This window comes from Doryrhamphus excisus, chromosome 4 (assembly GCF_030265055.1).
Source record: "Doryrhamphus excisus isolate RoL2022-K1 chromosome 4, RoL_Dexc_1.0, whole genome shotgun sequence".
Lineage (NCBI taxonomy): Eukaryota > Metazoa > Chordata > Actinopteri > Syngnathiformes > Syngnathidae > Doryrhamphus > Doryrhamphus excisus.
This window is the reverse complement of record NC_080469.1, coordinates 12,380,221-12,403,655: the sequence shown is the minus strand read 5'-3', so window position 1 is coordinate 12,403,655 and position 23,435 is coordinate 12,380,221. Positions and strand designations below refer to the sequence as shown.

General features: G+C 41.0%; 1 protein-coding gene across 6 annotated transcripts in view; it reads left to right on the top strand.

The window, feature by feature from the left end:
• Window positions 1-339: 339 nt before the first annotated feature.
• Window positions 340-23,435, top strand: part of fam172a (family with sequence similarity 172 member A) — a 143,108-nt gene continuing 120,012 nt past the window's right edge. For 3 of the 6 annotated variants that reach the window (XM_058071924.1, XM_058071920.1, XM_058071925.1), the window contains exons 1-6: window positions 340-441; window positions 923-1,064; window positions 1,295-1,396; window positions 5,350-5,450; window positions 18,748-18,813; window positions 20,113-20,304. In XM_058071924.1, the coding sequence (XP_057927907.1) occupies window positions 956-1,064; window positions 1,295-1,396; window positions 5,350-5,450; window positions 18,748-18,813; window positions 20,113-20,304 (570 nt within the window). In that variant the 5' untranslated portion in view covers window positions 340-441; window positions 923-955. Of the gene's footprint in view, window positions 442-510; window positions 672-922; window positions 1,065-1,294; window positions 1,397-5,349; window positions 5,451-11,534; window positions 11,587-18,747; window positions 18,814-20,112; window positions 20,305-23,435 lie in introns of those variants that run through there. The other 3 variants (XM_058071922.1, XM_058071921.1, XM_058071926.1) reach the window with 3 other exon arrangements.

Below are 23,435 nucleotides of genomic sequence, written 5' to 3'. Positions count from 1 at the left end.
ATGGCTCTCACAGATACACATTTTAAAATATCTGGCCTTCATGGCTCTCTTAGCCAAAAAGGTTCCCGACCCCTGGTCTATAGTATTGTCTTATGTATAATGTATTGAACACATCAACTCTATATTCGCTAAATTAGGACTTCAGCTGTGTTCAGAGATAAGAATAACCCCTTCAGTATTTTAAAACACTAAGCAAATGTGCATATGGTAAGTAAAATGTTAAACAACCTCAGGACCTTCAATGCAGAGCTAGTATGTGTATGGCACAGTGTAGCTCAGCAGCAGTAGCAGCTATGTTACTGTGCCTTTAAAAAAAAAAACACTCCGTTGCCGCGGTAACCCGGAAGCCGCTTGTATTCCACACCACACAGCCTCAGAGTACTTCCTGTTTCAGAGATGTTATCCAGGAAGCAGCATGCAACAGGACTGTTCTGAAGGCGTGTGAGTCAAACTAAAAACACAGTGTTGTTATTCTTGTCTTCTGAGCATGTATTATCTGAGACAATTTGTCCTATTGGTGCATTTTAAAAGAATGGCAAGCAAAAGCACGACTTTGTTGCTCATTTCGCTCGCAGTGGCTCCCATGCGGAGGTTGCACACACTCTTTAACATTTAAGGTTTTACAGACTGTAGCAGCTGTGTGCCGCCTGTAGGAGATGTTTACTGCATTAGTAAGTATGCTACAGTATGTGCATATCCGTTCAAGCTAGAGATAACATGAGTCTTATAATAGTTGCAGTTAATTTTTCTCTACATTGGCTAGCTGTCAATTACGGAATGATAGAGAAACATATTTGATGGATGCAGCTATTTCCAATAAAAAAAAGCAGCAGCATTCATCAGTAAGCTGTCCACTCTCGTTTTAACAATCAAAAAACCATTTAGTGATGACTTTCTCTTTTCTCATTCTCATCTGTTACAGGATACCCCTCAGTGATTTTTGGAATCAGATCCGATGCTCATCCCTCAGCTCAGTGCTGCTGAATCAGCTCTGTGCATACTGTTGATCACCATGGCCCAAGTGGTCGGCCAGGAAGATGGGGAGAAAACCACAGCGCTCAAGGGTGAATAGTTAGGTTCTGTTATGAAACCATATCATGATGCATGTTGGTTTATCAGTAATATGCATTCAACAGCCACACAATCGGATGATAACCGATGTAAAATTGTGCAATTGTAGACCATTGCAAACTACAATATATAGCTTGTGAGTGAGATTTAGGCAAGACAATCTTAATATGATATTCTAGAAAAAAGGTTTCACCTTCTCACTCCTCCTTGTCTTTCTCTTCAGATTTGCTCTCAAGAATAGATTTAGATGAACTAATGAAGAAGGATGAACCTCCTTTCACATTCCCCAAAACCCTGGAGGAGTTTGAATATGCCTTCAATGAGCGTAAGTACACATCAACAAAAAATACCGTTGATGTAGACGGGCTTATTGGGAGGAAGTCTCAATAATGAGGCCACTACACTGCATTATCATTGTTTATTTTCTAAAAGAAGCTCATTTCACATGTTCAAAGAAGATACCATTTGTCCTTCATGATGGTCACTGTATTTCAGCATCTTGATTTCTCCACTCAGCATCTTACAATGTCTAATTTCCTTTAGTTTTGCGTATTGCCACCATGTGAGTCTGCCACACTGCCTTGCTAAAAGGAACAAAAGCGAGATGGTCATTCCTCTGAGTATAGCAACACCACCGACAGTCCATAAATATGCCATTAGTGATAAGTTGTTGTTTTCATCTGAATTTCTGACACTGCTTTCTAAAATGGACATGAAGAAAAGTTATTTTTACGTAATGCATATTTTTACACTGATACTACGAGTCCCAGAATGCACCGCAAAGCTGGTGGAAAGTTTGTTGTACCAGATTCATGCCATGTGGCACAATAGTCAAACACATGTTTTAAAACCACAAAAATGCTTCTTACACGTATGCTAAATGAGACCTCTTAATGTGTATTCTAAACGTCTCTTTAGAATTCACCCGCTTTGCAAACCAGGTGAAATAGGACATGGGGTATTTCTAGCTCTTAGCATTCCTCAGTAGTGTCTCCCTCCCTCTGTTCTCTGTCAGTATCTCTACTGGCTGTCTGGCTGGCTGGATGTGGGACATGTTATGTACTCTACGGCCCGTCAGAAACCTACTCAGCCTTGCCCTCCGTCTGCCGGAGCATTTACATAATCTAACTGAACGTACCTATCCAATACTATCCTACCACTTTATGCCTACCATCGTCAGAGCCTTCCCTTGGGCCTTATGAAATTAGTTTCCTTTTTTCCCCAACTTATATTTAATTTTTTTCCAAATTAAGTTTTTTCCTTTTTGATATTTTTTCATTTTAATTTTTACCCATTACACTTATTTTAGCACCATAGTGTGTGTACATTTTGAGTTGGTGACTAAAATGTATAATGCATAAGATCCACGTCATTTATTGTTTTGAGTACTTGATTGGTTGGCGTAGTGCGTCAAATGCACTGTGAATTGGGAGGCGTTTAATCTTGTGGGTAGTGCATTCATCTTCGGACAATCCTCGTTTTTGCACAATTTCAGCCTAGGGCTGGGTGGTATGGGTCAAAAACCCATATCTCAATATATTTAGGATGAATATCGATCCAGCCAATCACAGGGCACATATAGACAAACAACCATTCACACTCACATTCATACCTATGGACAATTTGGAGTCGCCAATTAACCTAGCATGGTTTTGGAATGTGCGAGGAAATCGAGTACCCGTAGAAAACCCATGCAGGCAAGGGGAGAACATGCAAACTCCACACAGAGATGGCTGAGGGTGGAATTGAACCCGGGTCTCGTAGCTGTGTGGCCTAACCACTCGTCCGCCCTGCAGCCCGCATTATGTCAATTTCCCAAAAAATTTGCATTCAACAGTAGATTCCATGAGTCTCTTAACACGGAAATTATAGGACCCTACTTCCGCCAAGTCCTCTAGTTGCCACACGACGGGATGAATACACTTTTCTGCACCAACTGCCCTTACTTATTGCATCATTCCATATATACACATGCAGATCTCGATCCATCTGTGTATCTTATCCCTTTCTGTTGAAGCCAATATTTGAAGGGGATAATTTCTCCAACATGTCTCCCTTACAGTCACTGTGACTCTCATGCATGTTTACAGTTCCAGCAGGTCTACCTCGGCTGGAGACAGGTGGAACAAAAAATGTTAATTTGAGCATGTAATGATATGAATGCAGACAAGACTGTGTACAATAGTTTGCAGGTGTCTTAATCACTGAAGATGATGGCTTCATTTCGCTAGCCCTCCGGTTTTTCCATTACTGGAAATCCAAGGTTATGTACACCTAATTAAGCGGCCAAATTGAGAACAGAATGCTAATTATGACAGAAAAAGAAGAGAAAAGTTGAGAAAACGGTATTCCTCAGAGAGGATGGGATGGGGGAGGCAGCGGAGCTGTACGTGCCCTCACACACACACACACACACACACACACTCGCACACAGACAGACATAGACACTCTTTTTGTTAAACGCACACACTTTTCTCATTGTAGGATTTCATTATAGCTCCCTGTGCTTCTCTTAGGCGATGGTGTTTAGATCCTCTATCCTCCATGAATGCATAATTGATTTCTTCAAGGTACTTTAGTGCACGCTACCTTTATCCTAACTTCTCACCCCTCCCCTCTTCCTTACAGGCATGCATCTGTTTTTTTATGCAACATGATGACAAACCAAGATTAGGATTAGGTGTTGTTTAACAACTGATTTATAAAGCAGGTGCTGTGAGACTGGCATTGCATTTGCATTGTAAGGTTTCTCACGTTAAGTATGGTGGCAATTTAGCAGCCGATGAGCAATAGCTTACATATTTGTTTGTGATGATAAAGTATGAGGGCCCCCTGGCGAATTGGGTTGCATAGGCATACTTTTTAGTGGTTTAGCTTGTGAAACTTTTGCAGTCATAAAGGTCAAAATTTAATTTAGCAGTGCTTAGTCTTTTATTGTGTTGCGGCATCAGCCGAAGGATCGATGGTCTCATTGCTGAGGAATAAAACTTGGGATTCCACAGCTACAGTGCACCAGCGCAATTATTAGCAAAAAATGCAGCAAAAGAAAATGATCTCTTAACAAGCGTTTTTACTGTTACTTATTCTTTTATTTTAAGAAAATCTGGATGTCCTTAAAGTCTGCCAAACAGATACAGTATGATACTGATATCTTAAACAAGTTTCTTTCACATCACTGGTCATTCCAATCGTGGCACTATTGCCCATTGGGAGCAGTTTATTTGCACACGGTTTTAACTGGACTTCATGGGCATAATGTGCATTTCAAACGATTTGGATTGTGAAATAATGGCGTTTTCTATAATAGGTGCCGTGCTTCAAATAATTGTTGGTTTCATTTTTTACTTGATAATAGGGTTGTTTCGGTTATAGGTTATAACAGATTCCTTTTATTAAATAAGGTGAATCAAATCCTGTCATTGTGAGGAGACGCATCGTTCATGTAGGGGAAGTATTTACTCGGCAGACCGCTCATTTGTGGCACAAAATCACGATCAAAACACTCAACAGCCTCCCCCTGAACTGAACAGGTTGAAATGGCGAAGGTTGGTGGAATCTTGGGGCGTGAATGGAAGCTAGCAGGGTTAACTTAGTTTAGCATGCTAGTGTGGTTGCACGTGCAACTTGGCGCTGTTGTGTTATACTATATTTTTTCCATTGTCATTTATACAGTGGTACCTTGGCATAGGAGTATCCCAATTAACGAGCCATCTCTCGTCTGATTTTTTTTGCTTTGAACTAGGAGCTAAAATGTGGGTTATGAGCTGCTAGTTACTGGCAGGCATAGCCAAGGACAGCTATTTTGGGGGGCTTGTGTCAATGTGACAAAGACGGACGTGAGTGAACACACACACAGTGTCCAATGAGTAAAGATGACAGAATAAAACTTGCATATTGAAAGACAAGAAGTCGGTGTTATACTTCCATGTAGTTGTCACTGCCGAGAAAGATCGATGAGTTGGCAAGAACGTCAATACCTTCAATTTTGTGCTTCATTGAATAACTAAGAGCTAGCGTTCCAGAGGCTAATGTGAAGAGCTAGACGACTTCAGTACAGTACCGATGCAGACCGATATAATAGTTTAGGCCACCCCTACTTCATAGTTAAAAGGTATTTCCATCTGTGAATAATTGTGGTTATTTATGAGTTAACTATGGACAACATGTGATTAATCATGATTCAATATTTTAATCGATTGATTTTTTGTCATGCATGTCCTGTAATACGTAGCCCCTGTACACACAACGCCCACTTTGATTCTCTCTGTCATCCTGCAGATGGACAGCTCAGGCACATAAAGACAGGAGAACCTTTTATCTTCAACGCAAGAGAGGATCTCCATCGCTGGAACCAGAAACGTTATGAAGCTCTCGGCGAGGTAAGCAAAATAATGGGGGTCCTTGTAACTATGCCAGGTCACATACATGGCCAATGTATGTTAGACAACATTATACAAACTAAAAAATGCTTATTTGGGCTGGCATGTGCTAAGGCCCTTATCGCCCAAGTGTTTCACACAGTTTTTCCCATATTTCTCCCCTCTTATAGAGAAGCATGGTTTGACATTTTTAAATAATTGAATGTTAGCTTTATGCATTATTTCAGCTGTTGGAAAATGAACTATATCAACGAGTTTTAATATTTGTGATATTAGAAATAAAGAATCTGTATGTTCTCACCGATCTTTTTTGCAGTGCATTTAGCGAGTGAAGATTGTTTTTATAGTTACTACCCCGTTTTTTTCCCACCCTTTCAATGCCTGCACTGTCTATTTGTATTTGCACTTACATATATTTTCTACTATTACCAAACAGCATTGCTTTGGTTTTACATGAGGATTAATTATGATGGGCAGAATTCCAAAAAAGTGCAATCTTCAGTGTCTACAATTTAATCACATGATGCCAAGATCCGCTGTGGCATGGAAAAAGCCGAAAGAAACAAAGAAAAACACCAACGTAGCGCTACTTTTAGTTGGGCAAATTTTGAGTAGATCCCTATTTTGTGAAATAGCACCTGCTTACTTGGTCGGATTATTTGTAGTGAGATGTTAGTAGAGTTCACTGGTACAACGGTTGAATTTTTTTTTTTCCATAGGGTGGTTAGGCTCTCCCTTGGAGATAAGGTGAGACGCATTGTCATCTTGGAGAAACTCGTAGTAGAAACGCTGCTCCTCCACATTGAGAGGAGTCAGATGAGGTGTGTAGATGAGGTTATGTATCAATACTACTCACCATAGCACAGACCTTACTTTTTCTATTGCGTACTGATTGGTGACCATAGGAAGACCAGTCACTGTGTATGTTATTTGTACTCAGAGGCTCTACCCAAATGTTCTCTAACAACATTCTGAATACAACCACATGGAATTGCATTCAGATAATGAGCAAATATTGTTTTGTAATATTGTTTTTTCTTTTATTCGAATCCCTCCATGCCACTTTTAATTGTGTGTGCATTCTTTGAAGTTCAAAGCAAAGTGATCGAGGCTTTTGTGGGATTACCGGGCTGTTTTTATCATTTCTAACACAGGTAGAAAGTGGCTCCTTTGAGAGTCAGCCTTCTGTGAGGGCTTCTCCGCATCCTTTTTGCCTGCTAATGCTCGGAGCATCTAAAAGGTTTTGAGATATAATAAATGGCAACGGGCTAGCTGAGATTTACAAATACAACATGCATCTATAAATGTGACAAATTCAAGCATCCATGGGTGGCCACACATTTGGAGGCATAACAAGTAATCACCAAGCAGTATGTATGCAAATGTTTGTTCGTTATATGATTAAAACATTGACAGAAGCATCAGAGGGGAAAAAATGAATAGTGTTGAATTGAGCTTTTGTAATGATAGAATATACATGCAGTGCACTGCAGGAAACTGAGAAGATGGGGACACCACCTGAATGAATAAGCAGTATCATCTGTCTCTTAAGGCCATCAAATAAATATATCTAATAACTAATGAGGAATAAGGAGTAAGATGTATGTGTTGGAGTATTCAGTGTGTCAGTGGTCTATCCTACCTTAGCATCACGTAGACCATGACCATCGCTGAACGTAATGTAATGTTAACTGAATGAACAGATTGAAACTTAGCTAACTGTGGCATTGTGTCATCTGATATATGCTGTTACCTTGGCTTGATACTCACTCTGACCCACTTGCCAACTGGAGCTGGGGGGTGGAGGGGGGTGTATTGCATTGTGCCACTCTCCCTGTGTTGTTATTTCTCTTCTGAATGTGAGACATATGGTTGGTCCTACGTCCCTTCCTCCACACCTCCGTCTATCTTTCTTCTACTCTTTCTTTCACCATCTTTATGTCTTCATGGTGATGTGTCTGGGGGGACCCTGACTGTATTGTCAGACACATCACAGCACCAGATGTCCAATTTGCACTTCAACCTTGTCTGAATGGAGCGACTCATAGCGCGATGGGAGAGTGTGGATGGTGATATGATGCCCTCCAAATGAGAGGTATTGCATTAAATGTGCACTCTGTTTTTAATCCACAGAAATAATTTTCAACATTCCGTACATGTGGACATAATGGGATGTGAGGACTTTACTGGCAATATTAAATTTGTACACATACACTCAACACCAGCTACTAAATCAAGTCCCTCGCCAAATCACTGTTAAAATTTTGTGGCTTCACTCTTACAATATCAAACATATGCACATTGAATCAAATTTGGTTAGTGGAGAGTGCCAGTGATTGACATAGGTTGTGGCCGACAGCAGATCCTGTGTGAATGCTCGCTGAATGGCTTCACTGCTTGTTAATAAAGCCATTGAAGTGCATCGTGAGTCTCTCCTTAACCACAGTATTACAGTAATATTCTACACTGGTCACTAGTCGTCAATAAAAATACATTGACAAGATGATATCCACCTCTGGATGTATGCTGACGTGTGAGTCGGCAGTATGTTACATCTTATTTATGTTCAAGATGTGATATTTTCTATTATCACATACTACAGTATTAATTGGCCCTGTACCCTAGAAACCGCCCATGAATGATATGGGAAAAGGTCGAAATGATACTGTGTCAAAGCCCAGGGCAGTGATACTGATAAAATATAGAGTTTAACCATGTCGCGTATCAGCCCCCGTAGCTGTCCACTCAGAGCGCGCTGCTCTGGTATCGTGCCCGTGAACCAACCAATCAGAGAACAGCACACGAGTGCTTAGTGCCTAGTGCTTCGCCAGTCACCAAAAAACCCAAACTTGATTAATGGAAATTTAATTGTCAGACATCGATAAGATAAGACTGTTGATAAAATATTATTATTGAAATATTTTTGCAATTGTTGTGTTTACACTGTTTAGATATAATACATGTAATAAACTGAACATTTTCTGGAAACAAAATGGTCTTTTGATTAAATAGTACGTGATAATAAGCTCATGATTAAATAGTATGTGATAATAAGATCATCACATGGTTTGTCTGGTATCAGGCCCAGTATCATGCCCCCGCGTGTCAGTATCAGCCTGGCTGATACTGACACTTGGGGGCATGATACCTGGCCATGTGATAACCTATAATTATGTGTAATGGACTGGGTATTATGATATTCAAATGACACTGTCCGAGGCGGGTATACCCTGGACTGGTCGCCAGCCAATCACAGGGCATTACCTTATAATTGAGCATTCACATTGTTTCTTTCTAAAAAGTATTATTATATTTGGCAAAAAAAATGTGTCAGTCAGCTCTTGTATTAGATCCAGGGATGTACGATATTATCAGTCGACCGTTATTGAAAAGAAGATATCGCTTCATTTTGGTATCAGTTTTGCTGCCTATAATGATATTAGTGCACGAGTGACGACGTCATGCTCCAGCTAAGTTGCCTGTCGCCATCTCCTACAATGCATTACCCTAACACAACTTTGTAACACATGTTTGTATCACAGAGGCATCTGTGATTTGACAGTTGTCAAAATGTTATCGCAGGAAAATCTAACTACCTTCAAGCTTCCTTGTGATTTTTGGTAACTGAATCAAATTTCAAGTCTACCCTTTCTTCCTCTTTCTAAATGAGCTCATTTACTGTTTCATTCCTCGGTCTCCTTGCTGAATTTCAATATTTGGCAGTAGCAAAAAAGGACATCTGTGGTTGTCTGCCTTTGGTTAAGTAGGACAAATAGCGATTCTTTAAAAGCACAATTTAACCTTTCAAGCTATGCTAGCAGCGACATAGACGGTCTTATTATATGCTATCTTAGTTAACCTTAGTTCGTATCTCTTGTGCATTTTTCATCACAATAGCTACATGACTGCTTTCATGCAGTGCGAGGTGTGTGAGCGTCGCTGCTCGTTACGCCGGGGTCACCTCCGCCTGTGTTGGTGTCAGTCGTAGTCGTAATTCCTGCGATTCGGTGATGAATGTCTCTGATGGAACACGAGCACAGGGCTTGGCCCAGATGGAGCTCTATTAAGCTGTTAATAAACGAGGATTCTTCTGCCTGCATCTGTGGCATGGAAGGCACTTACAAATTTGCAAACACACACATACGCACGCACATACATGCACACACACTCGCAGAGCCAAAATATTATAATGAAGTAAAGCAAGCCAGATGGCTGAATTAGAAAGCAGTCTCGTTTTCTCTTTATCTCTTCCTCGCTCTCGTTTTCTCTCTGTCTGTCTCTTCCACATTCTGCTGTGTCTCTCTTATCCTTCAACATCCTTCCCCCACCCTGTGTCTCCACATAATGGATCATAGGTGTTGTCATAGGTGACCACCTGGCTCAGGTTTAAGAATCCTTAAGCACGACGCTGAGACTAAGGGCAAAGGAGCATCCCATGACTAATAGAAAAATACAAACTTAAGCCAGCCAATATCTTAGTTTAAAAGATTCCAAGAACAACACGTGTCTTTGACAGCAGCTCAAATTAGGAACTCCGGTGACAGGGACTCTATCCTGTACTTAATTAAAGCATTGGGAGACCCACTAGTCACAGACCATTTTGAGGCAAACCTAATGAAATCTCTGGGTAGATGGACTGTAAATGACAGCTGTCTGCCCTGCCTGATTCCCCATCATCATCATCTCCCAGGCACAAGGCACTCCCAAAACACTACTGGAGGAGTCGGGCACAGTCAACCAAAAATGGCTACAGGGTGAGGTAGATTAGATTCAAAAAGAGAGTGGGAAAGTACAAAGGCTGGGATGCTGAGGTGTCAGGGCTGGCATCTGTCGCTACAGCCGTCGCCCACGGTGGCATTCACTACTTTACTTTGAATTAGCCCTCTTCTGGCTTCTCAGTTAACACCTGAGGAGGTCATTATGAGACTATTAGGGGAACAGGAGAGGGAGCGGCAAAGAGGAATATCTTATCCTGCCGAGTGTAAACAGTCTGTCTGTCTGAGAACTTTCAATCCCCCAGGAGATCCCTCACTCCTCAGACAGAATGACAGAGACCTCATGGGAATAACGCCAGACTTTCGCTCTCTCTCTTTGTTTCCCACATGGACTGACAGATCACAAATTCACAACACTAAGCCCTATTTTAATACCACTTTCTCACTGTACACAAGGCTGACTTAAAGTAAACAATCTTTTTTTTATTGCCTAATGCTTTCTCTCATTCTTGCATTCTCTTTCTCTGAGTGCTTTGTTGTTGTTGCCGCTGTTGTTGTGTTGTGTATATTGTTTGAGGGGATTTTCTTTTTTTATTTTCTGCAAAAGCACAACTGCTTTCTTGGGTGGAGACAGTGATACAGTACAGAGCACCTCTTCGGTGCCATTATATAAATGGCTCCGATGCTTTTGTTGCACACCAGTTTGTTTGGCAAAGTGGCATTTGGAGAGAATGCTGTATTACAGACATGAGAGATACTGGTATATCTCCTCTATACTGTGCACCTGACTAATACGAAAACATGGTCACATCCGTTTTGCACATACTGTAGGTACCAATGCTGGCTGTTAGATATTCTTCCAGTAGGTGGCTTACTAAAGGAGAACAGTGGACTCTAATTTCGTAGACCAGGCGCACCTGCCTTGCGTGTGCCAACGGGGCGTGGCCGGCACACGTTGCAAATTTCACCTACATCGCTCCCACAGGTGAAATTGGCAAAGAGGGAGGAGAGCAGTCGAGAGAGGGTTTTACACAGAAGAGTGTAATCTTAACCAATCAAATGAAAGCCTCTCATTGCCTTTTAAATGCGTCGGACTGGACACCACGCAAGCCATTCCCCACGTACACCACTTTGTGGGTCACGTTATCTGTTCCTGACAATTACATTAAACACAGCATCATGCTAATCCAAGGATCTTCCTTGTTTTCCACCAGCATTCCTGCTCTACATCGCAAAATAGGAGAGAAAAAATGAACAGTAAAAAAAATATATCCTACAGCCGATTTTAACCAACTTTATATTAATCGTTGCTTTTAGTTGTTGTTAATTATTAGTTGTCTAATGGGTCGCTTTCTCTGTTTCCATAAAGTCCGCGCTGCGGGAGGGGCGATCTGCCGTGCTTCCAGCACAACCACGGAGATGTGAGTGGAGCTGTCTTGTGCTTTTTTTCTGGCCCAGTCTCTTCTAAAATGGTGATTTTTGGGGACATTCTTATTTAGAGGGGGCATCGTCCCCCACCCCAGTGTAGAGACGACCCTGGTTGGCATCATACTATCAGCTGCTGCCAGGTTGAGTTTGTGAGTGACGTCTCAGATGCGATGTGACATTTAATACCAAAATGTCCATGCTGGTTCAGACATGCTATTTCTTACATTAAATAGTGGTTATTGTCATTGTTTTTTTCCACTAAAATGTGCGCGGCACAGAAAAATCTGCCTGTGAGGTTTTGGTGACATGTCTGCCTGTCAGCCAATTTACCATTACGCAGGCTGCGCTTTGCCTGCGCCCCGAATAGACCTGGCAAGCTTTCTCCGCACCTTTGGTGAGCTGTTTTGTCACGAAATTGTCACTGCGCCAAGCTAAAAATTGGACTCCTCCCCTAGTGCGCCGCCACGCCTATCTCGGCATAGTCCAGTCTCCCAAATGATTGTATTTGCTGCTCACAGTGGTGCACTGGGCCAAATTACCACTGCGTGGGTTGCGCCACACTTTTCCACCCTGCGCCACCTTGCGCTGCGCCACGAATAGACCTGGCAAGCTTTCTCCACACCTTTGGTGAGCTGTTTTGTCACGAAATTGTCACTGCGCCAAGCTAAAAATTGGACTCCTCCCCTGGTGCGCCGCCACGCCCATCTCGGCATAGCCCAGTCTCCCAAATGATTGTATTTGCTGCTCACAGTGGTGCACTGGGCCAAATTACCACTGCGTGGGTTGCGCCACACTTTGCCACCCTGCGCCACCTTGAAATTAGAGCCCAGCGTCTCCTCCATTCAGTACAGTTATATGCACTAAATTGTGACTATTAAAAATGTCACTATTTAAATACAAACTTTAAAGTGAATTGTTTGTAATAGCAGGATTTAATGTCATTGACATTGTATATGGACATACCATTCTAACTTTACCAAAAGTATTATTATGGATGTTGCTTGCAGATGTTTTTCTCACTTATAATAAAACTTGTAATATACAGTGCATCCGGAAAGTATTCACAGCGCTTCACTTTTTCTACATTTTGTCATGTTACAGCCTCATTCCAAACTGTATTAAAAAATTACCTCAAAATTCTACACAAAATATTCCATTATGACAATGTGAAAAAAGGTTTTTTTGACATGTTTTGAATTTATTAAAAATAGAAAACAAAAAAATCACATGTACATAAGTATTCAAAGCCTTTGCTTAATACTTTGTTGATCCACCTTTGGCAGCAATTACAGCCTCAAGTCTTTTTGAATATGATCCCACAAGTTTAGCACACCTATCTTTAGGCAGTTTTGCCCATTCTTCTTTGCAATAAGTCTCAAGCTCCATCAGGTTGGATGGGAGACGTCTGTGCACAGCCATTTTCAGATCTCTCCAGAGATGTTCGATCGGATTCAAGTCTGGACTCTGGCTGGGCCACTCCAGGACATTCACGGAGTGGTTCTGAAGCCAATCTTTTGAGATCTTGGCTGTGTGCTTCGGGTCGTTGTCCTGCTGAAAAATGAACCTTCGCCCCAGCCTGAGGTCAAGAGCGCTCTGGAGCAGGTTTTCATCCAGGATATCTCTATATATTGCTGCATTCATTTTTCCTTCTATCCTGACTAGTCTGCCAGTTCCTGCTGCTGAAAAACATCCCCCACAGCATGATGCTGCCACCACCATGCTTCACTGTAGGGATGGTATTGGCCTGGTGATGAGCAGTGCCTGGTTTCCTCCAAACATGGCGCCTGGCATTCACACCAAAGAGTTCAATCTTTGTCTCATCAGACCAGAGAATTTTGTTTCTCATGGTCTGAGAGTCATTCAGGTGCTTTTTGGCAAATTCCAGACGGGCTGCCATGTTCCTTTTACTAAGGAGTGGCTTTCGTCTGGCCACTCTACCATACAGGCCTGATTGGTGGATTGCTGCAGAGATGGTTGTCCTTCTGGAAGGTTCTCCTCTCTCCACAGAGGAACGCTGGAGCTCTGACAGAGTGACCATCGGGGCCTTGGTCACCTCCCTGACTAAGGCCCTTCTTCCTCGATCGCTCAGTTTAGAAGGCCGGCCAGCTCTAGGAAGAGTCCTGGTGGTTCCAAACGTCTTCCATTTACGAATAATGGAGGCCACTGTGCTCACTGGGACCTTCAAAGCAGCAGAAATTTTTCTGTATCCTTCCCCAGATTTGTGCCTCAAGACAATCCTGTCTCGCAGGTCTACAGACAGTTCTTTTGACTTCATGCTTGGTGTTTGTGCTCTGACATGCACAGTCAACTGTGGGACCTTATATAGATAGGTGTGTGTCTTTCCAAATCATGTCCAATCAACTGAATTTACTGCAGGTGGACTCCAATTAAGCTGTAGAAAGATCTCAAGGATGATCAGTGGGAAAAAAGATGCACCAGAGCTCAATTTTGAGCTTCATGGCAAAGGCTGTGAATACTTATGTAAATGCGATTTCTTGGTTTTCTATTTTTAATAAATTCAAAAAAAGTAAAAATAAAAAAAACACTTTTTCACATTGTCATAATGGAGTATTTTGTGTAGAATTTTGAGGTAAGAGATTAAATTAATACAATTTGGAATGAGGCTGTAACATGACAAAATGTGGAAAAAGTGAAGCGCTGTGAATACTTTCCGGATGCACTGTAGTTATTGAGAGGCAAAAAATAATTTTTGTTACCTACTGCTGTTGTCTACTTATCACTGACTAACAGAATACTAACATATGATTTTCGGTTTGTCTGAATTCAGATGTGAGTACAAAACGTTTTGGTGTGAAAAGACGGCTGTTTGATACGTTTCTACCCCCAGGGAAGCATTGAGGCGTCGTGTAATGTATTAAAAGTTTCTGCAGCTCATTAAAGCAGTAGGTTTTCTATTGTATCCATATACTATATATTGACTTATGTTTGTTTCTGTATCTTTAATTTGTCTCCTTGCCATAAACAGTGGGCGGGAGCTGGTTTCCGGTTGCATAATCTTGGTATGTTAATCCAATCAAGTCATTCAATATGAAAGATGTACATTTTTATTAACTTGAATGCCCGATCTGAAAGTCGTATTAATACCTCATGATGTTGTTTTGTGCAAGAGGCAAAAAGAGGTGGCGACATAACTACACACTAAAAGACGTCACAGTTTCATCAGTTTTGAGCCATAAAAACGACCACAAGGTGGCAGAAGTGAATTTGATAAGAGATGGCATGGATCTTTTGCATATAACAACACATTCACAGCAAATGAGAGGTGTGCAGTGTGCACAAGGTTAGGCATTGTAGGGAAATTTTTATGCATGCACATGCCCACACATGACTGCATGTATACAGTTTAGTTCCAAATGTGGAAATTGTAAATAGTTTGGCTTTCATTGCATGTTTATTTCTAACATATCACCACGTAAAATGTGCATCGCCTTTTTGCCAAACAGTGTACATAACTTTTTGGCCGTTTTGTGCATACGCACACTTTACAGATGAGGCCCCTCGCTTGTCAACTCGGACAGCGCAGCTCTTAAGGCGTCAGCGAGTGAGGTACACACAACATGCTGTCACACAGCCATACAAGCTTGCATCTGTTACATGTGCTTGTGAAGGCCCCTCCTTTTTACCTCAGGTACAGTCAGACCAAATCAGACATGACTCTCATAATCAGTGGGAAGACACACATTATTGAACTCACAATAAGTGACACGTGCACGCTGTGTGTGGGACTTCTGTCTCTGTGTAGTCTCCTTCACCATTAAGCCTTCAACCTGGTGTTTTATGGAGAGATTGTCAAGGGGATGAAGAGTTGATGTCACTGCCCACCCACTTCAAGGACTCTAATCAAGGCCTGGAACTGTACATTAGTCACACTCTTCCCTTCATCTGTACAGCCTTCCACGGCTCCTCCTGTCAGCTGTTCACTACAGTATGACCTGGCACCAGATTCCTCCCTCTGGGTATTCCCTCCGCTTCTCTCTTCTCTTGTCTTCTCACATTCCTCCCCCTGAGCCATCCTGTAAGTCCTTTGCTCCTTGATCCTCTGTGCCTGTTCTCATCCCCAATGCTTCCTCTACACAAATAAACCGCAGACACCCTAGTGACGTCAGCCTCAGCAGGCCAGTTTCCCCACAATTGCGGTCACAGTGATGTGCAAAGTTTGATTCTCTTTCAGGGTACAATCAGTTGTGCAGTTGGTTGTAATTGTGTTTATTTTACCAAAATGGAACTTTTGATTCACATATCATCTACATAAGCATCATAGATATTCAATATCAGTCAATACAATGATAAAATCAAATCCACGGCTATGCCAGAATCTATTCCTGTATTTTGTTAAATGGTAAATTAGTAGTAACATGAATAAGATGCTTTCTCTGCAGATGTGGGGACACAAGTCCCACAAAAAAGCATGCTGTTTGTGTGCCAAAATGTGTAGTACTATAAAAATGTTTTTTCTATTCATGTTTTAATGTTTTATAACAAACATTTTAATGCATTTTAATATACGTTGCATTGCTGTGATGTCCAAACTTTTTTCCACCAAGGGCCACACAGTGAAAAATTTAAAGGATGCAAGGATGCTTTGATATTTTGTAAACAAACATTTACTAGATATGCCAAGAGGTTACCATATATTTCAAGAAAAAAAACAGCATCTATATTTCCCCCAAATATTTCAACTTCCCTCTTTAAAAAAATCTGTTCTTTTCATTTGCTCTTGATTCCTATTATGCTTTAATAATATTTTATATTATAATCTCTTCTTGGTATTTTGACTTTTAGTCTTAGGTCACCTGGCTTCATTTGATACAGACAATACATAATACATACACGTAAACCATAGCACACAGCCAGTATTCAACTTTAAACTTTGGATCCCTTTTTGCTTTAATCAATTTATAACACACATTTGTTCTGTCATTTTTTTATCAGTTCTTATTCTGTATGAGACGGTGCTCAGCACCTGAGGCACTGAACAAATAACATATAGTGCAAATGAAATTTCCTGCGAGTCTTATTGATGTTATTAAAAAGTAGCATACCAAAGCCCGATATCATTTTAGTCATCATCAGTCCGGCTGACATTTTAGTGAATTAACTGCAGCGGCTAGGGTGGTGTGGGGGTGGGGATGATATGTGGTTGTTTTGGCTCTGCTTGCTGTTTTTCAATCTTTATAGGGTCAAATTGTGGATCGATCATCTCATTTGGCCAGACTGGGGTAGCCTTTGATTGGCTTTCATAACGCTAATATGTGTCTGGTGTGGATCTAGATGTGCATGCTCTTCATAAGCAGTAAATCAAGTTAGCATTGAGCTTGTTGTGGCATTACGGAGCAGAGTGCTATTGTCATTATTCAGGCAATCTTCAAGCGGCATAAAATATATTATTGCTGTCCTCCCCTTCTTTTCAATTATGTCACGTGGTGACGTGTCATTTTTATGTCATGTGTCAGCGTGAATGATTTTTATTTAATGTCACTGTTTAGGATGTATAAGTAGATTGATTTATTATATGATAATTTATTGTGTATAAATTGTGTATTGCACAATTAAACGCACCACTGTTTAAGCTGCATCCGCTAAATTTAGGGGAAAAAAACGCAAATAGAGTCTAACAGTCTGAATGCCATCTTTGACGGAGGTTGAAAATCATCACACAGCAACTTACTCAAAAGGTAGCTAAGAGATCTACAAGACGAGTACCAACCAAAAACTCACTTTTCCCCAAAATGCAATTCTCATTGGTCAATGACTGCCATGGCTGTTGGGCCACCAGAGGGAACTCGCGGACAATGCATTAATGGGAGATGTTAAAGTAATGTAGTTTTTTATTTTAGACTCTTATTGGTACTTGTCTTGTATATTTCGTAGCTACCTAAATGTAACCTTGATGGTCCTGATGGCTTCCAACGTTACTGGCATTACTGGAGATGCACAGTGGAGCAGCGGGATCATGATCTGCTTTTTTCTTCAATGGAGCAATGGAGCTTCAATTTGTGCAGGTGTGTCAAACGGTAGTTGGCTAGGTGGAGATGTTGCAGGGGGTATTCCTCATGACTGAAGGCCCTCCTCTGTGTGGTAATGACTTGGGTTTTTCAACAGGACAATACTGCAGTTAACAATACCTGCCTGACAAAGGACTTCTTTGGTCCAAAAGAGTGATCTTACACCTTTCATTCTGTGTGTTTCCCTGATCTAAATCAAATTGAGAACATTTGGGGATGGATGGCAAGATAAGTTTACAAAAATGGACATTCATTTGCAGACGGTAGATCTGTCCTCCTGGGAACACTGGCATCAAGCATGCCCAAACCAAGTTTTCAGCTGGGGGATTTAAAAAAAAAATAATAATTTATTTTTAGCTATGGTTTTAAACTTTTGGTCAGCTGATGACCAAAATTCACTTCCATCTTTCCATCCTTGAGATCAGAACCTACGTGGTCATACTGCATCTAGTTAGCCAATTAAGTTATGATTGCATGAGCCATCACGTTTAAGACTTCAGCCTCATAACAGTCAGCATACAAATGTCTCGCATCTGCATCATTTGCGCCTAAGATTGAATCTAAAGCTGATGACTCAGCTGTGAGACAGTCAGTGATTGATTTTTGTTTGTGTTTGGGCTCAGTTGGTTGACCTCCGACTAGCGAGCGTGACTGGGATGCGGACACGCTTTGTAGCTGTGGCGCCGCCACTAGCCCTTGTTTCCTCATCAGGCTGGGACTGCAGAACTAAGCTGGGCAAGACATGGGAGAGAAAAAGGAAGGGGGGAAGAAAAACGAGACAAATTGAATAGAAAGTTGTTAACGTCACTGAAGCATGAAAGTCTTGTCCTGGGGTTGGAATGACTCGTATACAAGGTTCTTTAGTGCTGTGGCTGCAGGGATAAACATAACTTACATCAGCCCTTCTTGTGTCCTGGAGATTTCCTCTTCTGGTACTTACAACCTCAACATTCTCACACTAAGATTCAAGTACCATGCACCATGGTGGAAAAATGGTATATGATTTATGATATGGTTGATATTACCTGGACTACTGTACAAGAAATGTTCTTTTCATTTATACGATCAGCAATTTGAAGATATCATCCAACAATTTTACTGATGTTACATCTTTTCCCCCCTCTCCAGATCATCACTCAATATGTTTATGAGCTGCTGGAGACAAAGTGCAACCTGACTAAAGCAATCTTACCAGTAAGTAGTGAGTGAAAAAGGCCTTTTATATTTTTGATATATGCCAAAGGGAGTATTGAATAGGAAAATTGACATAAATGCATTATCATGTGATTGTGATACTGAAAACAATATACAAAGAATACTTTTGTGCAGAAGTCTTTGTCCTTCTTTTTCTATCAGTCCCATTTTCTTTTTTTCCTCTTTTCCTGTTGCCACTCTCTTATGCTTAAATCCTTTGTGTAAAGGTGTCCTCAACAAACTGCTTTGTGACGTGTTCTTTCAAAGGCCCGGCAGTGCAGCATGCTTAATCTGTTTTGCATTAATGTTCTCTAAAAGAGGAACTTTCTACTCTTGTGGAGATATTCTTAGGCCAGATCATCCAGGCTCAGCACACTCACTTGATCCCTGTTATTTGTTGTTGAAAGCATGTGCGCCTCTTTTCTCCTCTATATATAACCCATCTATCTGTCTTTTTTGTCTTTCTATAAACGCTGTGATCATTTTTCAGGATGCTTGAAGAATGTTAGCTCTAACAGGGTCCATAAATCAACCCCTAACTAGGGACTTAGCGCCTTTACACATTTACTGGTTTATCTGCCTGGACTTATTTGTATTATTATTCCTCAGCTGAATGTCTCTGTTCTGCTTTTCTGTGGCCCACCCACCTGTGTGTACTAGTGTGCATTTGTATGTTAGTGGTGGGCCCATCCACCTGCGTTGTATTGAACTTGTGACCAATGATTTTAAGAAGATTAACTGCAGCCAAGTATAGTGAGACGGAATGAGGAGAACCAGAGAATAAAAGGGCAAGATATTCTCCCCCACTCTTTTCTCTTTGTCTGCTTGGATTAAGTTCTTGCAGCTGCCACCCATGGCTTTTATGGACAGTGTTTGTCTCCTTCAAGATTCTTCTTGCCGTACTCGGGAGTGCATGTACACACACTCACTTATCCTCTGTATCACTTTCTGTCTCACTTTTTATCCCTTTCTGTTTTCTCTTCATGGTTAGTGTGATGATGCATGTTTTTCAAATCATAAAATCCATCAAAGCGAAGGCTGTGTCTTTGTAAACACGTGCAATCAGTGATACTTTTCACAATGGAGCTTTCAGTTGAAGCTTTACATGTAGTCATAACTTGACATTCTTGACAGAGTGGAGTGAAAAGTGTCAATGCAATCCTATTAAAAAAAAAGGAGATGCAGCATATAAAAGCAGCATTGATTGGAGGAGTCTAGATATTTCCTGCCATAAGAGCTTTTTTGGCTGTGATTCAAAGAACAATGTGACTAAGTTATGTTTCCATGTTTTTTCATCAGCTTGACGCCACTGTGGATGAGCCTTTTACTTTTGTCTACCTAAGTCCAAATGCCTTGTCCAACGCATCCAAGCTACTGGTGCTAATCCAGGGCAGCGGTGTTGTGCGGGCCGGTCAGTGGGCTCGAAGACTCATCATCAACCAAGACCTGGATTCAGGAACTCAGATTCCCTTCATCACCAGAGCCATGGAGGTAGGACAAATCACATTATTTATGTTATATAAACAGAGACACTGACTTGCCCATATGCCAATATGAATGATTTTCTATACGCGATCTTTGATTGACCAGCCCCCTGTCAGGGGTGTTCCCCACCTTCCAAAATCAGCTGGGATAAAATCAGAATACAAAGCACATACAATATGTGGTGCCATGGGTGTGACACTTTACTTGAGGAGATACCCTGGATGGGCGGAGGGTTCAAAGTCATTTGTTATTGGTTTCCTTTGTTTTTGTAATATGAACATATCTTAAATTTAATTGATTTGCAACTCATTGAACAGAGATACATTCATTAATTTGGAAATTTATATCAGTATAATATTTATCATATATATTTATATATATATACACGCAACTTACGTCATAGTCCCGTAGGAATGGAACTCGCTCGTAACCCTTGGACTACATTTCATTGGGTTAAGTAGCCATCATATACTGTACTGTATGTGATTGCATTGAAAATCTGGTAATTTGACATACATGCCCAATGCCTTCACCTTTTTTGTTTATCCTTAATTAGATATTGTTCACAATTAACAGGGTCCCTGATCACACACCTGTGAGTACAAAGCACAAGTAGTTATTTACTCGTGTCACATGTACATGTGAAATGCAACCAAAAGAGGCCCCAGCCTCCCTTACAATTTTCATCCCTACCTCTTTGCTCATTTGTCAAGGCTGACCACCTCTACTAATTTCATCGGCCTGCTGTTCAAATTGACTTAGGGGGATTCTTGTTCTCCCACCCACCCCCTCGTCCCTCCGCTGCATCCATCTGAATGCCATTAGCCCTTTACCTGCTATGCACAACTTCTGGATACGTTTGTGTTGCATGCCTACATGTCTACGGATGATTCAGCGACTTGGAGAGTGTCTTTGAATTGTGCTTAACTAGGCTGGAATTGCAGTGGAAGGAAGCACCATGCCACGGAGAGCCAAAGTGACAGGCTAGATATAGAGAACATGGTAGCGCGAGTCTTGCTCGTTCATCATAGTAAACAAGAATTCCTACACTCTGACAAATCATCATCCAGGTGTTTACACAGACAGACTTTGTACTGTGGTGTGCACAGGATAGATATTTACAGGTCATATTTGTAGTCAATTTGTGCTGTCTGCATCTATTTCGACAATGTTTGTGGCTCAGTCCGTCAGTGCATGAAATTTGTGTCAATGCCGTTTGAATGTACAAGAACGGCTGACACCCTTCTGTACCATTTGGGTAAACCGTATCGCTTCACTTGTTATTTTTGGTGTGTTGGTTAAAAACATGTTCCTTCCTTTTTGGTTTCTTGCTATGTCATGTTGCAGTACTTCCATGCATTTAAGAGAAAAAAAAATCTATAATAATGTAAATTTATAAAACATATAATATGTCTGTAAATAGTGCGATCCATCCAGGTCATTGAATCACAATCACACTATTCAGAGAGGTGTACTGCCAAGTGAGTTTAGTGGGTTAGCCAGGCCTGTTAAGCCAGGCTTACCTGCACAATAAATGGGGCTGTCTACATCACCATGGTAACTTCGGCTATAAAAGTGCTACTGTTGCACTGTGTAACTCATGCTGAGATGGCATCACCATTTGTTGAGGATCCGGTGGACCTAAGAGCAAGAGTAAGTCGAGCAACACTACGATGGGAGTGTTTTTTTTTTCACACTGTCCCTCATGAAATTATACACTTTTGGCTGAGGGAATACACTACATTTGCTTAGTTTTTGAGCCAAGCATCAGGGAACATTCAATATAATTTGGCCAATGTTAGCAGACATATATGACACAGTAGTCCTTTTGTCAGTACTGAACCCATCTTCTTATATTACCACTACATAATTAATTACTCTTGTGAGTTCATTGGTAGTACTCACACATCATTCCAACTTAGTTCTTATGCCCATTTAAGATGACTATGATGTTTTTGGAGTGTTATATGAATTGCATTAATCACTGCACTGGATAGCATACACATTTTCTGGGTATGGTGTGTCTGGTCTTTGGGGCCTGTGTACCGGCCTTTCCCTCAGGGTGTTACCAGGTTTGAAGTGTACCAGAATCATGCATCATGCAGTCAGAGTAAAGCGGTCCTATCTACGTACCTCTTTGAACACGAACCGATGATGCCTTCTCAGATGAGAGCCGTATGGTCTTCTATTTTTGTAAGAGCAGTCCAGTTGTGATTGACTCAGTGCCCTGAGAATGAGAATACAGGAATATGAAAACTTAGATATTAAATAATATATCAGTTAAAAAAATGTTTTAGCTATCATGTTATTACTTAAATGACTCTGAAACTAACAAGGTATCAGGGTTTTCAGGCTTAAATTGATTTTTATAATGAGGATAAAGATAGACCAATTTTTTATTTTTCTTCACCACAGACCATTTTTTGCTTTACTCAGCAAATATTGTACTATACAGTAAGGAATATTGGTATTGGCATTCATATTTCATTTAAACTGTTTTGTAACTGACTGTATCTCTGACATCACAATCCTATATTATTTCTAGGCATACAATTTGATGTTTAGATTATGTACTTTTTCACAAACATTGTCAATAAAAAAGAAGTATTGCCTCTAGTGCACTTCTTGTGAAGTTACTCCTGGGAAGTCAATTGGAAATTCAATGCCTTCAGCAAAGGGTCAACTTGAGTGCATTGAGAGGAGAATGTGGGGAGCAATTTTGGCTTTCCAAAATACACCCTAATGATTACACACTGACACACACCGAATTAACAGCCCTATTTTATGTGTTCACATTTAAAAGTGTGTTTGTCTTTGTCTGACAGCATGTGAATGCTTTAGAATGCCGTTTAGGCATTCTTAGCCATGTTCCTTGAGAGCTAGTCAGCCTTTTCTCACTTGCGATGGGATCACAACTGCCAATCAGTGTGCATGTGGGAGAAATAGCTGATGGTGCAAGGTAGTGGGGCCTTTCCCACCACACATGAACATTGTAAAGTCAATCTTGACACCACGCTAGAGGTAGGCATTTCAAGAAATTACCTTACAAACATATTAGTATTGGTCATTCATTGTTTTAGACCTTGCTGACTGTTCTGAACTCCTGTTTTGATGCCAATTCCAACAGGAGGTTCCAT